A 16,248-nucleotide genomic window follows, 5' to 3' on the forward strand; every position below is an offset into this window, starting at 1 on the left:
GGTAGAAGAGTGAGCGACCGTACGAGATCCGATCTGTGGGAGAACGGGTGAATTTGTCCCCAATCAATCATAATTTGTAACTGTCATCGCAAGCTGCGGACCGCGTCCATTGAGTGATGAAGTTGTCGCCACGACTCACACCCATACCCACAGTCCCAAACACACACACCGGGCTCACACACTCGCCCAATGACACGGAAGCCAACTAAAGTCAACCACAAAACCATGGACAGTGGGTAAAAGGATATCCTCAAAAAAGAAGCTACTTCTTACAGCTTAGTTTGAAATTGAATTACTTCTTTCACGAAAAATTAGGAAGACATTTTTGATAAAAAAAATTAATAGGCTTTAATGTTTTTTGGCTTGGGATTCAGTTTAAATGCCATATTAAATCCAACTAAATTAAAACACCAAAAGCCTCTAAAATTACTACCCAAATTCCATTGCTTTCGAACCACTGTTCGTTGGAGGCTCGTCCGTTTGCCGGTGACCACCCCTACCATCGCAGGACGATTTGGGCACAGCCACGGCCCCGCTTCCACCTGCACACGTGTGCGTATGTGGACCGCAGATTTATCGCGAATTTTGCTTTCCCATGCCGAGCAGCCAAAATTCAGACAATGGAAAGTTCGCCGCCAGGAGAGAATGAAAAGCTGATATGCTGACAAAAGTTTGATATGCCCCGAACTTGACAAATGTCTGACAAATCCCGTCAGCATCTAGTAGCTCTAATGAAAGCCAATTGCTGCTTAGCCGTCCCCGCGGAGAAGACAAAAGAAGATCCGGGTCCCAACTCCGGAACCTGCCACTGTGCGACGGAAAATCTGCGGCACGTGATTCCGCTCATCTGCAATGCTCCTTCACTCCAATCCACTTCGACTCTGTTTCAATTTTGGCTAACCAGAGCCCTGAGCCTTGTCATACATACATACATATATACCACCCAGATTTATTATGATTTTTTTCACACACGTGTGCGCAAAAAGTTGGCGTTAATAACGATTAAGTGCGCCATGCGACATTGACTCCGGGCGCAAAATGGAAGTTTTGCCGGATTTTTGTTATTCCCGACAGGTAGACGGCCAACGCGTTGGACTCGACTTCATGGCATCCAGGCGCCCGGTTTGTTATCATTGTAAACAGTGACCATCGTGGGCCCTCAAAAGTTTACTCAGCCGCAAAGGGTACTCTGGAAAATTTGTTTATGGGCTGGTCGGCCCTTTTCATGCAGAGTTCAAAAAGGCTCTCTGGTGGTGTGAACTGAGTCTTTTTAAAGGGTATACTCAACAAATTTAAATACAAAATCCTGTTATTATTTCTTCAACTTCATATAGACAAATTATTACCCATTTTCCTTTTTAGTTTTTCCCCGGAATGAAAGTGTGAGGTGCTTAAATAGCCTAGAAGTTAGACCAACTTTCACTTCCAACGTGGGCTGAATTTTTTTAAGCTGCCTTTCCGATGTGATTTGTGTCAAACTGTCGATGCTCGGCAAGTAAATCAAAGTCATCTGGCCACTGGCTCCTGCACTTGCCCCTCCTGTGGGAAAACTCCCGCCACCTTCGATGGGCATCCGTCATTTTTCATGTTGCCATGTTGCCAGAAGCGGAGACCCAAAGCGAATGTGATTATTGATTGGTTCTCACCTAAATTCATGGCTACACTAGCACCCGGACTAACCATTTATCTAACTATAACCAAAAGTCAGGAGCTTGTTAGTGTGTGGCCACTGGTCAGATACAAGGGGAGGAGGAAGGAACTCGGGTGGTTGGATAGTTGAATGGTTGGCTTTATGGTGGGGCAAAGCCACAGATACAACGAGATGGAGGGTGAAAAAGCATCATAGATGTGCAAAAGTTTGACGTTTATGTGACATTTGAAATCAATTTGCACAACAATTGAATTTTCAATTTTCAATATCTACGTTTCATTGTTATTGTTTGTTCGCCGTTGTCGTTATGGTCGATGTTGCTGTTGCAGTTGCAACTGCTGTTGTTGTTGCTGTTGCTTGTGGGTGACTGTGTTTTTATCAATTTGCTAGTGCAGCTGATGGGCAATCGATGCGTTTACATGTCAATTAGCAATTTAGTGCGTGCCACATTGTCAGCGTGAATATATCCTGATGCTGTCCGGTGTGTGTGTGTGGGTGTATGGGTGCATGAGTGTATGGGCAAAAAGTTGCATATTTAATTGGCTGCCGCAAAGTGGACGCCATGCATTACGGACATGCCCGAATGACCGCAGAGAGGGCCACAAATGAAACGGACAGCCGCCGAATGGCTGCCAATTTGATGAATTTCCAAATCCAAATAGATAATCCACAAACATTTGATTCAATCGAATGCGCAAAACGATTTCCACTCCGAAATTAATCAGAGCATTAAACGAGGAAATTGCAACTCCGGTCTGGGGGCATTACCGTCTAATTGGTTGATTGAATGTCTGCCGCAAAGAGAGTTCGCATTATGGCTACCCCGACATTTTGCAAGAACTCAACTCAACTCCCAGCCAGCGGACAAACATTTTACGACTGCCAAACTCTCAACCCTTGCCAGTTATCCAGTTTCCCTGTTTTCCCATTGCCAACTGCAATATTTGTTCTTCCACATGGGCCAGCTGACGCAGACCCATTTTAGCTTCTGGCAGGATGAACATACAGATCCGGGCAAACACATCCATTTGCCAAGTGCAAGGACTGAAGAGCCTGAAGCCGAGCACCAATTGCAGCTGCTGCCCCTGCAATTGCCCAGATTTATGCCGTCTAGCCGCATTCTGAGGCACTGCAGCCGACATAAGGACATGTAACCCCATGTTCGCAGCAAATGGACACTGTCGAACCGTTCTAATTACACAGAGCAGGTAATTCTAGAGGATGCCTCGGGTAGCGAGGCTTAAAACCACATGACCCCCTCGATACTCCAACTGCTTAGATCTTTGAGTTTTTGGGATTTTAATGGAATCAGACATCAGCTTGTCTGCAGTCCTCATTTCCTGGAATCAAATGAAGATCCGGGTCGGGTGGTATTCACTTGGCTTGGGGGTGACCTCAGCGGCTGTGGCATGAAAAATTCCGAACCCAGTGGCGGAAGTAATATTTTTCACATCAGCATACGTTGCGGTCCAGCCCCAGAACAGATAAACATAAACATATGCACATAGAAGGGGGTGGGCGGAAAAGTTTGAGTTATGAAATCTGCACTCGAAGAATTGCTCTTTGTAAATGAAAAAGAATTTATTAAAGTTTACAATTTTGTAGATTTTTTATTTTTGGTAGGCGCACTAGTTACCCGAACTTTTATTAAAATAAAAGGGAGGCCTGCATTCACATCTTGTTCCCTAATCTTAAATCCCATTTTGTAGGGTAATTTTCTGGGTGTAGGGATATTGCCTTCCCTTGTGGCTGCCCTCGCTAGGCAGAAGCCAAGTGGTTACCAACTTAGCCCAGTGTTTGCCGCTTTTCCTGCTCCTGCTGGTGCTGCTGCTGCTTCTGGCGGAAGTGTCTAAGGGTCCTGCCTGTGTCCTGGGCTCTCCCTTCCGCCAACACCATGCCCATGCATATTCAGATGTATGGCCAGAAAGATATAGCACACTATGGCCTTACGTACGTACATACATATTTATGTTTAATATTTAGTGGCAGCTGCTGCAAAGTTTGGGGCGTACGCGGCGTATGCGTGTTGCTCAATTGCCGCTGGCAGAGCGGGCAACGACTTTTGCTGTTATTTATGCCCAGCGGAAAGGGAAGTTGGCTTCGTAGCCGTTAGATTTAAGAACTTTTCCGCCGCAACCAGAAAAACTAAACTGGTGAAACGGAAGTTTTTGGCACTTGCCGCATGTTGCTGCACATGCATTCATTTTCGAGAACCATTTATAAGGCACACAATTAATTAAATGGTCCCTTGTTTGCTGTCCACATGATTATTGATTTCTGCTCTGTAAAGAGGGCGCCGGGGGCACGAAAGGGCATTTACCTGGACCGCAACACGCTCCACCTGTAACTGGCAAAAAATAAAAGTTCGATGTAGATTTTGTGGCATTTTCATAATTTATTATGCTGCCAGTTTGTCGGGGGCATATCACCATAAATAATATCTATCCCGCACACACATGCATAGGTACATATATAAAACCACAGCACATACACATACCTACTATGTAGTGAAACCCTTTTTTATGTTGCTGCTTAATCTACATAATTTTCGGTCCCTTTCACAAGCGGTTTGATTTACACAGTGTATAATCATTAAAAAGGCTCGGACAGCGAATAAAAAACAATTTTTAAGTTGCCCTCCCTCAAGGGTTTGACCGCTTAACTTGTTTATTTATTTTAGGTGGTTCATCGGGGCCAAGGTTGCGGGGCGTGGATGGAAAGGTTGCTTTTTCCCTGGTAATATAAGGCCCTCATATGGGAAGGGCAAGCGATTAGAGTCCTTAGTTTGTAGCTAGCTCCTAGTTGATGATGTACGAGCATGTGGGGCTTCAGTTTCTGTTTCTGTTTTTGTGGAACCATTTACATAAGTGCCATGCACAGGGCCCAGACTTCAGTCTGAACCCGGCGATTATCCCTTTTTAATAGACTCATAAAACGGTTATTAACTTTGTTGCACACAAACAGAATAGAAAAACCAGCCCGGATACTATGTACTGTGTTTTATTTCATTAAAGTCATTTCTGGACACTGCCTCAATTTATTATGTCAGTTTTTTTGCATACTCCTTTGCCATTTTCCCTTTGTTCCCCATGCAAAGAAATAACATTTGGCATTAATAAATGGCCTTAAAGTGGGCGAATGCTGGGGGTTGCCGTTAAAGTCTGAGAGCTGGGGAGAAATCGTTCAAGTTCGGCAAGTTGCTAGTGCAGCATAGCTATTTCTTCTTTATATATATTGTTGCTGCTGTCAATGGGGTATATCAGCTAACAATACTTTAACTTAATTCCAAGCTGAAGAGAACTAAAATAGTTTATTTCTAGAATCACAAACAACATTGAATTTGGTTCAAAGTTGGTTAACTGTCATGTTACGACTAGGACTTCTGCTGTAACCACTTTTTTCTGTTAATAAACATAGGAAAGATCTATGAACTATCAATCGAATCAATGATTAATGGATAACTTTCATTATTTTCACATTATTATTTCTTGCTTATCTAGCTAGTCAAGCGAGAATGATAGCCCAACATACCCAACTATATTTACAGGTCATTTCAGAAGTCCGAGTTGGCTATAGCTATTCTACTTGTTATTCCTGATTTTGCAACTGGCCAAATGCAATTTCACTTTTATGCTGTTGCTCTGTTCCAGTCCTTCGGGCTAGTGCCCCTTCCCTACCCATCGAACTAGGATGCCTTTACAGCCACCATCCTATTCCTCCTGTGACTGTGAGCACAAAATCCACACAATAGTAGCAAAACAAGATAAATGAAATTCTGATGCAAATTTGATTTGTTTGTAAATGTTCGACGTTGCAATGCTACCCCAGCTCCAAACAGCCAAGCCAAACTTGCACTTTTTCCCCGCTTTTCCACTCCCTTGATCGCTTGGGAAATGGGGGAAAAATGGTGGAAATTGGGGCGGTGGGTGGACAGCAGCAACATGTTGCCGGTTTTCCCATTTTTCCCCAAACCCCAGCAGTTGACATTTTTATGCGCGCATGATTAATTATGCAATTTTGCCTTCGGTTCCGTTCAGCTTGTCCCCCAGCTGGCTTTGGGGTTTATGGCTGATGCTATTATGTGCCCTGCCGGGCTCCTCGAGCGCATCAATCAGCATCTAGCTCCGGACTTGGCCAGAGGAACTGCTATCGGGACACTTATTCAATAGTCATGCATGCAATTAGCGGCCCGAAGGCGGAATTGAGTAGAATTCAAGGGAGGAATTAAATGAAATGTACACAGGGCGTATGCGGGATATAATCATGGCTGGACGGTCGATGGCGTTTAAGTGGGGAAACGTGAGAGGAGCCCAAGACTGGGGACTAGGAATTCGCACGCAAATCACAAGAAGCGGCAAAAAGAATGCGACGGACAATTGGAGTTTCCTGTTTGGCCATCCAATGACCATCACCTCCAGACCAGACCTCCCCCTTCGCCCAAAACAGAGTCACAATGATGGTCGCTGACAATCGCAGTTGGCAGGCAAATAGAGCCGGCAATATCGAGGCCATAATGCTGCACGGCCACTTTGAGGCACGTTTTGGTTATTAACGGGACCGGGCAGCCTGTAAAGTGCATGCCGCTGTACATTCTAGCCGGACACTGGCCCAGTCGTGCTAACGTGACCAATATGCTTGTCATTGCCATAATAATCAGCTTTTGTCAGCACAGAGGCTAGCTCCCGCTTTCTGTCCCTGGAATGGCTGTCTCGAAGTAACGCACTTCCGGTTGTTAGGGTGGTTCATGTTGTAGCAAGTTTATCGAAAACATTCTGATTATCTTTGCTATTAACTATTCTTCTTCAGTTAAGACTGGCTTCCTATAGCTAGTATACCCTTTGATAATTGATAGCAATACATATTGACCCACCCTCATGTTACATATAGTGGCAAGGGATTTAAGTGGTAGAAATTGTTGTGTAGACATGTTGCCCGTCACGGGTCCACTACTTGCATGCAAATATTTGCTGATCCAATCGACGGAGATGACACAAAACTTAGCAATTGTTTGCTGCAACACTTTGTTCCGCTTGAGTTCTAAGCGGCAACACAAATGGTATTAGACAGACTTCACCATGAGTGGTGTGGCGTGGCTTCAATTAGTCAGCAGATATATCGTAATTAATATCAGCTAATAGCTTTCTCACCCCCATCCAATTAAAGGTTCCTATCTATTTATTTCAACCTTTTTCTAAAATCAACTAACTGGTTCCTCTGAATTCTGATTATGAACATATTTTTGTTTGTTCTTTTTTTTTTTTTGGTTGCGAAGCCTTGAAGCGTGAACAATTTGGCCAAAACACGGCTATAAACAAATATTCATACCAAATATTTATGTACATGGACGTTACAAAGGATATTTTTCAATTGGCTTTAAAGAGCATAGCACGGAGTTTACTCGCAATGGCTACGTAGTTAAAATTCAAATATTCAAATATTAAATTGAATTTTATTTTGGTCAATCGCAGTTTTTATAAATGAGCGAGGGTATTTCCGAAAGTGAATGTTCATATACCCTTACGGATTTGCCAAGTTTAAACGACCTCTTCATTAATATAGAGGATCTAAACTAGGCTTTGAATGATAGCACTCAAAAAAGGAAGGTTATTAATCAACAATTTGTAATCCATTATTTCAAGTAACAAATACTGATTTTGATAGGGTATCTATGGCTCACTCTTTAACGTTTAGTTACTCGATTATTTCTGATGGTGTTTGTGCGCGAATGTTTATTAAAAGTACATTTTAAGCGATTTATTTTTGGATTGTTTGATGCAGTCAAATGTAAAGTTTGAATGGGGCTTAGAACCGGAATTTATCGTGATTGTGATGGTATTTGTTGGAATTTATGATGGCCACAGGCTTTCGGCGGTGGTGATTGTTTGATTTTAATTGAGTTACCTATACGCGATGGAACAATTAAAGGCGCCAGAAGTTGGGTTTGATTTTTACAGCTGGTGAAAAGCGGCTTCGGACAATAATTGGATTTCATGATTTACGTCCGTTGATTGCCAGATGCGATGCGATTGGCTTAATGTCCAGTCGAGTTTCCGTTTTGGTTAGCCTGCGGTTGTTGGTGTCTGCTGGCGGAACACTGGCCTAATGAAGTTGTCTCGTTGTAATTAGAAGTAATAATAATTTCCTAGCCCGAGCACAGTCATTACGAATTTGGATTGCGGCCAAGGAAATGCCATTAATCAAATTAGCAAGCGCATAACTTTTTATGATTATGCTCCGTGATAAGCGCAACTTACAGCACGGAAAAGGGGCAGCGGCGGCTGCGATGGCGATGGCGAGAAGGGGGCGTGACTTTGCATGCAAAGGAAAAGTTAGAGCGACGACAGCGCGTCCTGGCCATTTGCTTCTTGCTTATTGTTTAATTCTATTTATTTTTTAATAAACAATTTTCCTAATGAAATGTCTGCCGGAGGGAACAGCGGCAGGAATAGAGCGGCAGGGGAAGAGCGGCAAGAAAGAGGGGACAGGAGACAGACAGAAGCCGCAAAATTAATTACGATAAACCAGTCCTGTAATAAGTCCGCATCAAGTTAATAGTAATTGAAAAATTGTAATGAAATGCAGCTGTTGCTGTTGTTGGTCCAAGGAAACAGCCTCCATCTCTACCACCAAACTGAAGCTCTTTATTGTACTGGGATTATGCAATACACACACACAAGGGGCAGAAGGACTTGGCCTAGGCTTAATTAATCGAAATTATCGCACTATTGTTGGGCATGTGTCGGTCTCAACCCCCGAAATATCCCCCATTTGGCAGTGAGTGCCCGACTTGGGCATTTGAATGCTTGCCATTTGCAAGTGCCAATTAATTGCAATACCCGTCCATTTCCAAGGCTCCTTCCAATGCAGCCCCGTAATCCGATCTGGCCATTAGACCACTCCGGTGATCGAGAAAGGATAAGTTTCGACTTAGCTGACAGCAGCCTAGGTAATTGGAACTAACTTAGGATAAGGAGGATTTCAAGTGAAGCCAGTTGTGAGATGATGTGAAGTCAGTTAAAGGTTCTGGGTTCCTGTTACTTTAAGAATATTTTATGTATTTCTAAGATTTATTTATATTTTTCACAAACCTTAAGATGCTTGTTGTGTCTTACATATTTACCCATGAGGAAAGCTCTTTATCTAGTTATCTAACAGCTTACAGCTCACAAAAGCTAACTTCCCTTGTCATTTTTAAAAACTGTTGGAAAATCACTGAACCATTTTTTGACTCTTGGCTCCTGTCAGCGTCTTTCAATCAGCTGTCTTGTTCTTCTGCTGAAGGGCTAAGGGATTGCCTGGCGGTATTACAGCCAGACACTCATCTCCACAAGGGAGCCAGGCTATTTAGCCGTTGGCTAACTTGTTTATTTTGACATTTCGTGCGGAATTGAACGCATTTTGACCTAATTTGGCACAACAACGGCAATGGGAGCGACAACGACAACGACAACGGCAACCATGGCGACAACTGGCAGGCAAAATCGAAATAGCCAAAAGTCAGGGATTCCCCCTTTTGCACTCCATACGAATTGGACTACGGCATCTGCACTTTGCACTGATTATGGACAAACAGCTTTTTGTTGGCTCCTGTGGGTGGTTTTGCTGCAGGATGTAGGTTGTTCCTGGTACTGATGTTACTGGTGGTGGTGCTGCTGCTGCTGCAGTGTCTGCATTTAATGTGCGTTGTAAGTGAAATTAACAGCAAAACTGCATTTCGGCCATCACCATTTGCTATTTGCCAATTTAGACATAAATAGCCAAAGAGTCGCCTCGTCGACCAGCAGTCATATCTTAAAGCCATTTAAGCTGGTTGTTGGCCGGGGATTAGGGAGCGGAGTGGGTTGCTATAGAAGACTGAAGGACTGGAGAGAGTGCTCGAACTGGAGCCAGATTGGCAGGGAAGGATATGCAAATTGGGACAGACTTTTGCCTCCTTGTAAGTTTCAATCAAAATGCAAATATTGATGCAGTTGACATATGACGTTGTGTGCATCGGGATCGGATTGAGAGCCGAACTCGAAGCAGTCGAAACATGCCTCGCCAGCATGCAGATTTATGATAACAGCGGGATTGAGGGGGTGGCAACCAGAGCCAAGACCCAAGGACCAAAGTCTAAGCCTGGCCGGGAAAAGCCATCGAGAATGCAATAACAAAGGATAAAATAATAAGATTTACTCATGACTTACTCTTGACTTTGCCAGCATCTGTGACAGCAGCGGAGGAGAGCGGAGTGTGGGGGATGATATGGGGAACAATGTTTTATTAAAACATAAACACAAACAAGATCCCTCCGACAACGGCAAGAACAATAGCAACACCAACACGGCACCAGACATCAGCAACTATGACGGCCAGGACACCAACAGATTGAATAATGGCAGCATCTCGGATGGAGGCAGGTGCTACGGAAAAAGTGGGGAAAGTGCTGCGGGCTTCTGGATAAATTAAAAACAAAAAGTATGCCGAGAACTCATCGCATTAAATTAGAGCCGAGATCCAACGTCGGCTGCCAGGGTAACTTTTTGTTATTATTTTTCAATTTCTTCGTCATCTGCTGTTGCTGATGCTGCTTCTTATCCCAGTTTTGATGTCATTTTTCAAGTGGCTTATGTGTGTGTGTGAGTCCTGTGCATTGCTAAACAAATTTTGATTAACTTTTGCATAGAAAATCATATTTGTTGTCATCAAAACAACAAACACCAGAGATATACGCTTTTCTCACAAACGAAATTGAATCTTGGCATGTCGTCGGTAAGAAAAATCTCTCATTTAAATCTAAATTTATAAAAATCATATGTCAGGTAACACTTGCCCAGTCATAAATGCAAATTCTTTAATTTAAAATGAATTAATTGTTTAAGTTTCTAGCCAGACTATTTAGCTACTCAAATTTTTAGCAGAACTTACAAGGCTGGGACTTTGAACCTTCCTCCTCGCTACCAAATTCATTTGATCGTCTTTCAAATGCAATTCATCAATTTGACTGGCATGTGCACATAAATCAACCCAAACAAAACCATAAAAAAGAAAGCCGAAAAGGGAAACTCTTCAAAGCCATTTATAGTTGTATTTACAGATGTGCGCGCGATGCAGCCAACAAAATATAGTAGACCCAACCCAACACATCCATTTTTATTTATATATATCGCTATATGGCTATATAGCTATATAGAATGTATGGGATGGTGAGGAGTAAAGCAAATGAAGAAGTGTGGGGGATGCATGTAGATTGCCACTTAACAGCAAAATAAAGTTCTGCACAAATTTTTAATTGAATGGCAGCGCATTGAAAAACTTTGCGTTGCCACTAAAATTGATTACACTCACCCGCCCACACTGACGCACTCGATTCTCGAGAACTTTCGAGATACACATTGAGATATTGGGGAAATTATTGAAGCAGAAATCGGCACTCGTGTCAAATGCATAACGTTGAGCTCGATCCGAATTCTCCCTCCCCTCCCCGCCTCGAGCCAGAACCAGAACCAGAATCTGAACCACTAACAGAATCCATCGAACACCCAATCTGGAGGCCTGTCGTTTTGCCAGCATGTTGCAATTTATTCTAATCGCTTGTCGGAGAAAAAAGAACGCCGATGGATGGTAAGCGATGCGTGTAACGATGCTGCACATGAAGTCATCGGTAAACCAAAGCCGGGTTACCATGCCACACTATATAGCAGGCCATACTATATACCAGACCAGACCAGGCCAAAAAGGTTGCCAATTGAGTGGCGCCAATCAATCTACTTCTGATGCTGCTGCTACTGCTCCTTCTGCTCGAAAGTGTGTCAAAAGCGGTGCCCAACTAAGCCGGAGTGAGCTGAAGAGCGTTAAACTCCGTCCGGATGGCAGACTGACGGACGGACCAACTGACGGCTTGTTGTGTCGCTTATGGCACTTAATTGACGCCAATCGCATTGACTTGCAGTCACTCCATTCAGCCTCTGCTGATGGCAAGAAAAATCACAGCTCGTTAGTGCTGCGAACATACGTTTCAGGTCTCCATCTCGATCTCGAGGTGGGCCAACCAGATGAGCAGGTGAGGGTTCAGCATGGTGGCTATTGACGCCAAATTGCCAATTCGGGCTCTCAGTTAGCACAAGTTGAGGACACATTATTAAATGCCACCAGCAGGAGCAGAGAGAAGCCATAATGCCTTAAACTTTTTAAAATTTGTTACTTTTAAAGTAAAGTAGTAGAAGAACTAGAAATACTTTGCCCAAGTCGTTGGCCAGTACATCAGAAAGGTGGTTTTAATACACTCTTTTAAAAACCTAGTTAGTTAGTTTAGGTTAACTTAACTTGAGCCTTTCCATAAGCAAAGACCACAATTTAAGCGATTAGAGTGCGGACTTCCATAGTTCAATATCTCAATAAGGAATTAATCAGAAAATCCAGTCGAAGTGGCTGCTCTTGAAGCTTCGGCAACCGCAAATCAGTTAAGCCACCAAATCAACGGCAAGCAAAACCAATGTCAGGGACAACTACATGACAGCCAACACAAACACAATCGCACACTCACATACACATAAACGCAAACATGAGAACACGAAGAACATCACTTGCAACCCACTTCTTAAAAATCCTTAAATCACACCATTGTTTGTGCGTGTGTGCGAGAGTTTGTTAATGATTATTTGACGCCATGTTTGATTGACGTGCAAATACCGCCTACTCTTGCTGCCTCTTCTGCTTGCACACACATTTTATTATCCTTGTGTTGGTACAGTATATAGCATACAGTATACACTGTAGAGTGTATACACCTCCAGACATCCGAGTCTCCACCCCCTTCGCTGTGTTAATGGCCACCAAAGACCGCAATAACCACATGGCACTTATCAATTTTTGCGCCTTAACAAAATGGCACTCGAGCGTGTATTTGTGTGCGCACTTCCGTTGATATCAAAGACATATGTTTGCATATGTGTGGGTGTTTCTTTTGCAATGGGCTGCCTGCATTAATATTCCGTTAAATTGACATTTACATGATGACGACGATTACGACGGCGTTGAGGATGTTCCTGCTGACGTGCGAACTGAATGGTTGCTTGACTTCTGCCCCCAGAAATTATTCAAGACCTAATTTATCTTCATCAATGCAATAAGCATTTAAGAAAATTAAAACCCAGCACATAGGAGTGTTTAACTAACTTTTGATTAAAAGACAAAATATGTTTAGTTGGGATTTATGGGTCCCTTGCAGACTTTGGCCAAAGTTATAGTTTAAAGTTCCGAAGTTCCATTACAGCCTAAGCTTAAGTCCTTAATATTGATCTTGAACTTTTTCAACTTTTACTCTTAACCAAAACTAATCACTGTTTTTCGGCGACCCAATTTTCTTTAGCCTTGTCAACGACTTCTTTAGCAACACTTTACAGCCTTTTAGAGGGCAGCAATTTTTGGGCAATTTCATTCTATTTTTTTGTCTCTGTGGGAGCAACAGACTTGCAGTGCTCTTAGCAATTTGCTTACACTCAACTCAGCCATGTCCAAAATGGCAGCTACATGCTTTTCCCTCCCACATGTTTATGTGTGGCATGTGTGTGTGGGCCGGCTGTGCGTGGAATGGCGTGGGGGTGTGCTTGATGTTGCTGGATAAACTATGTAGAGTCCTTGAAAAACATGCAGGCCATAGAAGCGGAATGCCAGCGGCTGCAAAAACAACGAGCGCAACAAACAGCAAAAATAGAAAGGAAAAGTTAACAGTTGACATAGTTTAGAGTTGCTTGGTCAGACGAGGAGGCTAAGCAGGGTGGTAGTGGAGTGGCCAGAAGGGGTCTGGGCTACAACTATGAGTTGGGTTCAACAGCCACGAGCGTAAGCCGTTGAATGCGAAGCGGAATGAATGTCTTAATCAGAGTGTTGGGGAGATTGGTGGCAAACTAAATGAATTTAATTGCCGCAGGATATGAAAGTAATTATTTTGCAGTGCATAGACACAACATGGCCAAAGTGGGTGGAACAGTGGGTGTAGGCGGGCCAGTAGGCGTGGCAGCATGGCAGGCGCAGCTAAAAACGCAATGAGGCCAAAGGCGACTTTTCCTCTTTCTCGCTTCCACTCTCACTCACTCACCCGCTGTTTCGTTGCCATCGATGCACTTGCACTTAACGGCAAACGGGCGTTCAAATCGCCACGCCCACGCTGATGTCAGCTGTCCCGCCCACATGCTCGGTACCGATGCACTACCACTGCCACTACCACTGCCACTGTCAATTGCCCCGCGGTTATTTTGAGTTGTTCTTTAATTTATTCTCTTTTATGCCTGTGCGTTAGTTGTCCTTCGCCAGTGGATGACTGTGTGTCAGGATGCGAGTATCAGTTTATACACTGTGAATAAAAAGTGGTGATATCAGAAAGATTATATCAGAAACTCTATATTTCCTCTACTAACTCCCAATTTAGAAGGACTCTTCACTTATGTATCATTACATCTTCACCTTCTCTTCTCTCAGTGTAGCTGCAGCAAAGAGACAGCCGTAGTGCTACAAAAGGCAACGATGTGTTACACTTTCAATTGTCGCTGTCCCTCAATACTCCTATGTGCGTGTTTATCTGTGTTTGTTAGTATCTATGTGTGTGTGTGGCAGAGGAAAGTGTAATGCTGCTTGTTTACATGGTGGCTCTGTTGTGCTGCCTAGATCAACGTTTCTTTCTGGCATTGTTAGTGGCAGGACCTTGTAACACTTTTGATCAAACAAGCACACACACACACACACACTAGCATAGGCCATCCCTCACAAACATGCAACAAATGAGCGATTCTGCCACTCAATTCCAAGTCCAATTATGAAGGCACATGCGTCTGCGATTGATGGCTCTCTGAATCGTTCCCATATCACCGATGAATTCAAACGTAGGGGGACTCGGGAGTGTTCTTGCCACGATACACGTGCTTGGATGGATTCTGGAATGTTACTTTGATGGATATATCATTGATTAAAATTAATCCGTTCTAGCACGTGTATCTCAGCAGTCATAAAACTAAATATTTTTCTACCATAAAACTCAACCACTTTTATAAATAATAATTTAATTTATTTTTGATTTAAAAGTTCATTTGTCTAATGGCGCTGTTTCTTAGTGTTCCTGATCGAATTGTGGCGTTCGCACGTAGACGGGAGCAGGATGGGTCAGTCCATTGTTGCGGAGCACCTTGGGATAGGTGTTGGCGTACTCATGCGTGGGATAGCTAGATGGCTGGTAGGCAGGCGTCTCCTGGCTGACCTTCGAGTATTTTCCGCTCCTCAGAACGGCTCCCTGGGGCTGGTAGTACAATCCATTGTAGGCATCGATCAGACTGCTCACATCCTCCTCCTCATCATCATCATCGGCCGAACGCTTGTCTCCGCTGGAATGGTGGGGCTTGGGTGTTGGTGGTGGAGGTGGTGGTGGTGGGTATGGGTAGGGAGGAGGATAGTAGGGTGGGTAGCCGTAGTAGGGAGGATAGAACGGAGGAGGGGGTGGGTAATAACTGCCTGGCTTGGAACCATGACCATGTCCGTGTCCATGTCCATGTCCGTAATCTGGTTTTGGGGTTGTGGTCGTAGTCGTAGTGGTTGTGGTATCGGTACCATTAACTACCAGGATACAATTCACAGTGGTCACATCATCGTTGTCATCGTCGCCGCTTCCACTACCATGACCATGTCCACTTCCATGACCACTGCCGTGTCCACTACTGCTACCACTGCTCGACGAGGATCCGGATCCAGAACTGGAGCTGGAATCGCTGCTTGGCTCATATTCGATGCTCACCACACGGCCCAACCGCCTTTCCTGGTCCTGATCTATATCATTGGTGGAGATCACACACAGAGGACGTCCCTTCTTGGGCTGATCCTTGGAGCTGAAGATAGCTGGAATGAAGTTGCCAGCTGCAAAGCCAGAAGCCAAACCCTTGATGCCAGCAATGGAGCTGCTGAGCAAACGAGCCTCAGAAACCTCCTCCTTGCCCTGAGTTAGACGGAGGAGCTCGTTGTACTCCTGCCGAGTAACCTGGTGCAGGCGCACCAGCTGAGGACGACTTCTGCCTGTCACATAAATAAATCATTAGATTTCCTTTTACCAGGATCAAATACTACGTATCCTCACCAGCTTGGACTGCCGCTGCGAAGAGCACGATCAATGCCAGAACTGGTAAGAACTTCATGGCGATTGCGAATAAGCTCATCTGGCTCTGCTCCCTTGCTTAAATATTTCGAAAGTCTCTCTCTGCCGTCAACTTGATGGCTTGACGAACCGAAATTTCCTTTCGGCATTGTCATTCAAATGGATCAAAGCTCATCTACAGTTATATTGCCCTAATCGACTTCAATCTCCATAATTTACGCGTTGACCCAGTTCCCTAACATGATCATCGCCCTGCCCAAACCCGTTTACTAAATAGCTCTGTGGACAAAAACACAACTGGCTAGTCTAGTTTCGCTGATTGAATGATAATGTTCTTGTTTGCGGTCTAGCTCTCTAAAAGGAGACTCAAAGTTTAGGAAATTACTCATACTTTGTGGTCTATGGATCAATCTTAGACTAAGGGGAGTTCATGACAGGTCCACGGTTCAATGTTCAGAAAATATTTAAGAAATTCAAGGCA

At 43.9% G+C, this 16,248-nt stretch overlaps 1 protein-coding gene across 1 annotated transcript; it reads right to left on the reverse strand.

Annotated features, from left to right (window-relative positions):
* Positions 1 to 14,719: 14,719 nt before the first annotated feature.
* LOC108108958 (probable inactive serine/threonine-protein kinase slob2) lies at positions 14,720 to 15,842 on the reverse strand. The gene is made up of 2 exons (XM_017217213.2): positions 15,750 to 15,842; positions 14,720 to 15,688 (listed from the first exon to the last, which is right to left on the reverse strand). Exons 1-2 carry the CDS (start codon positions 15,826 to 15,828, stop codon positions 14,736 to 14,738), a joined length of 1,032 nt encoding a protein of 343 aa, XP_017072702.2. The 5' UTR covers positions 15,829 to 15,842; the 3' UTR covers positions 14,720 to 14,735.
* Positions 15,843 to 16,248: the final 406 nt, after the last annotated feature.

This window comes from Drosophila eugracilis, unplaced genomic scaffold, assembly GCF_018153835.1.
Source record: "Drosophila eugracilis isolate 14026-0451.02 unplaced genomic scaffold, ASM1815383v1 contig_1765, whole genome shotgun sequence".
In the NCBI taxonomy this organism is placed as follows: Eukaryota; Metazoa; Arthropoda; class Insecta; order Diptera; family Drosophilidae; genus Drosophila; species Drosophila eugracilis.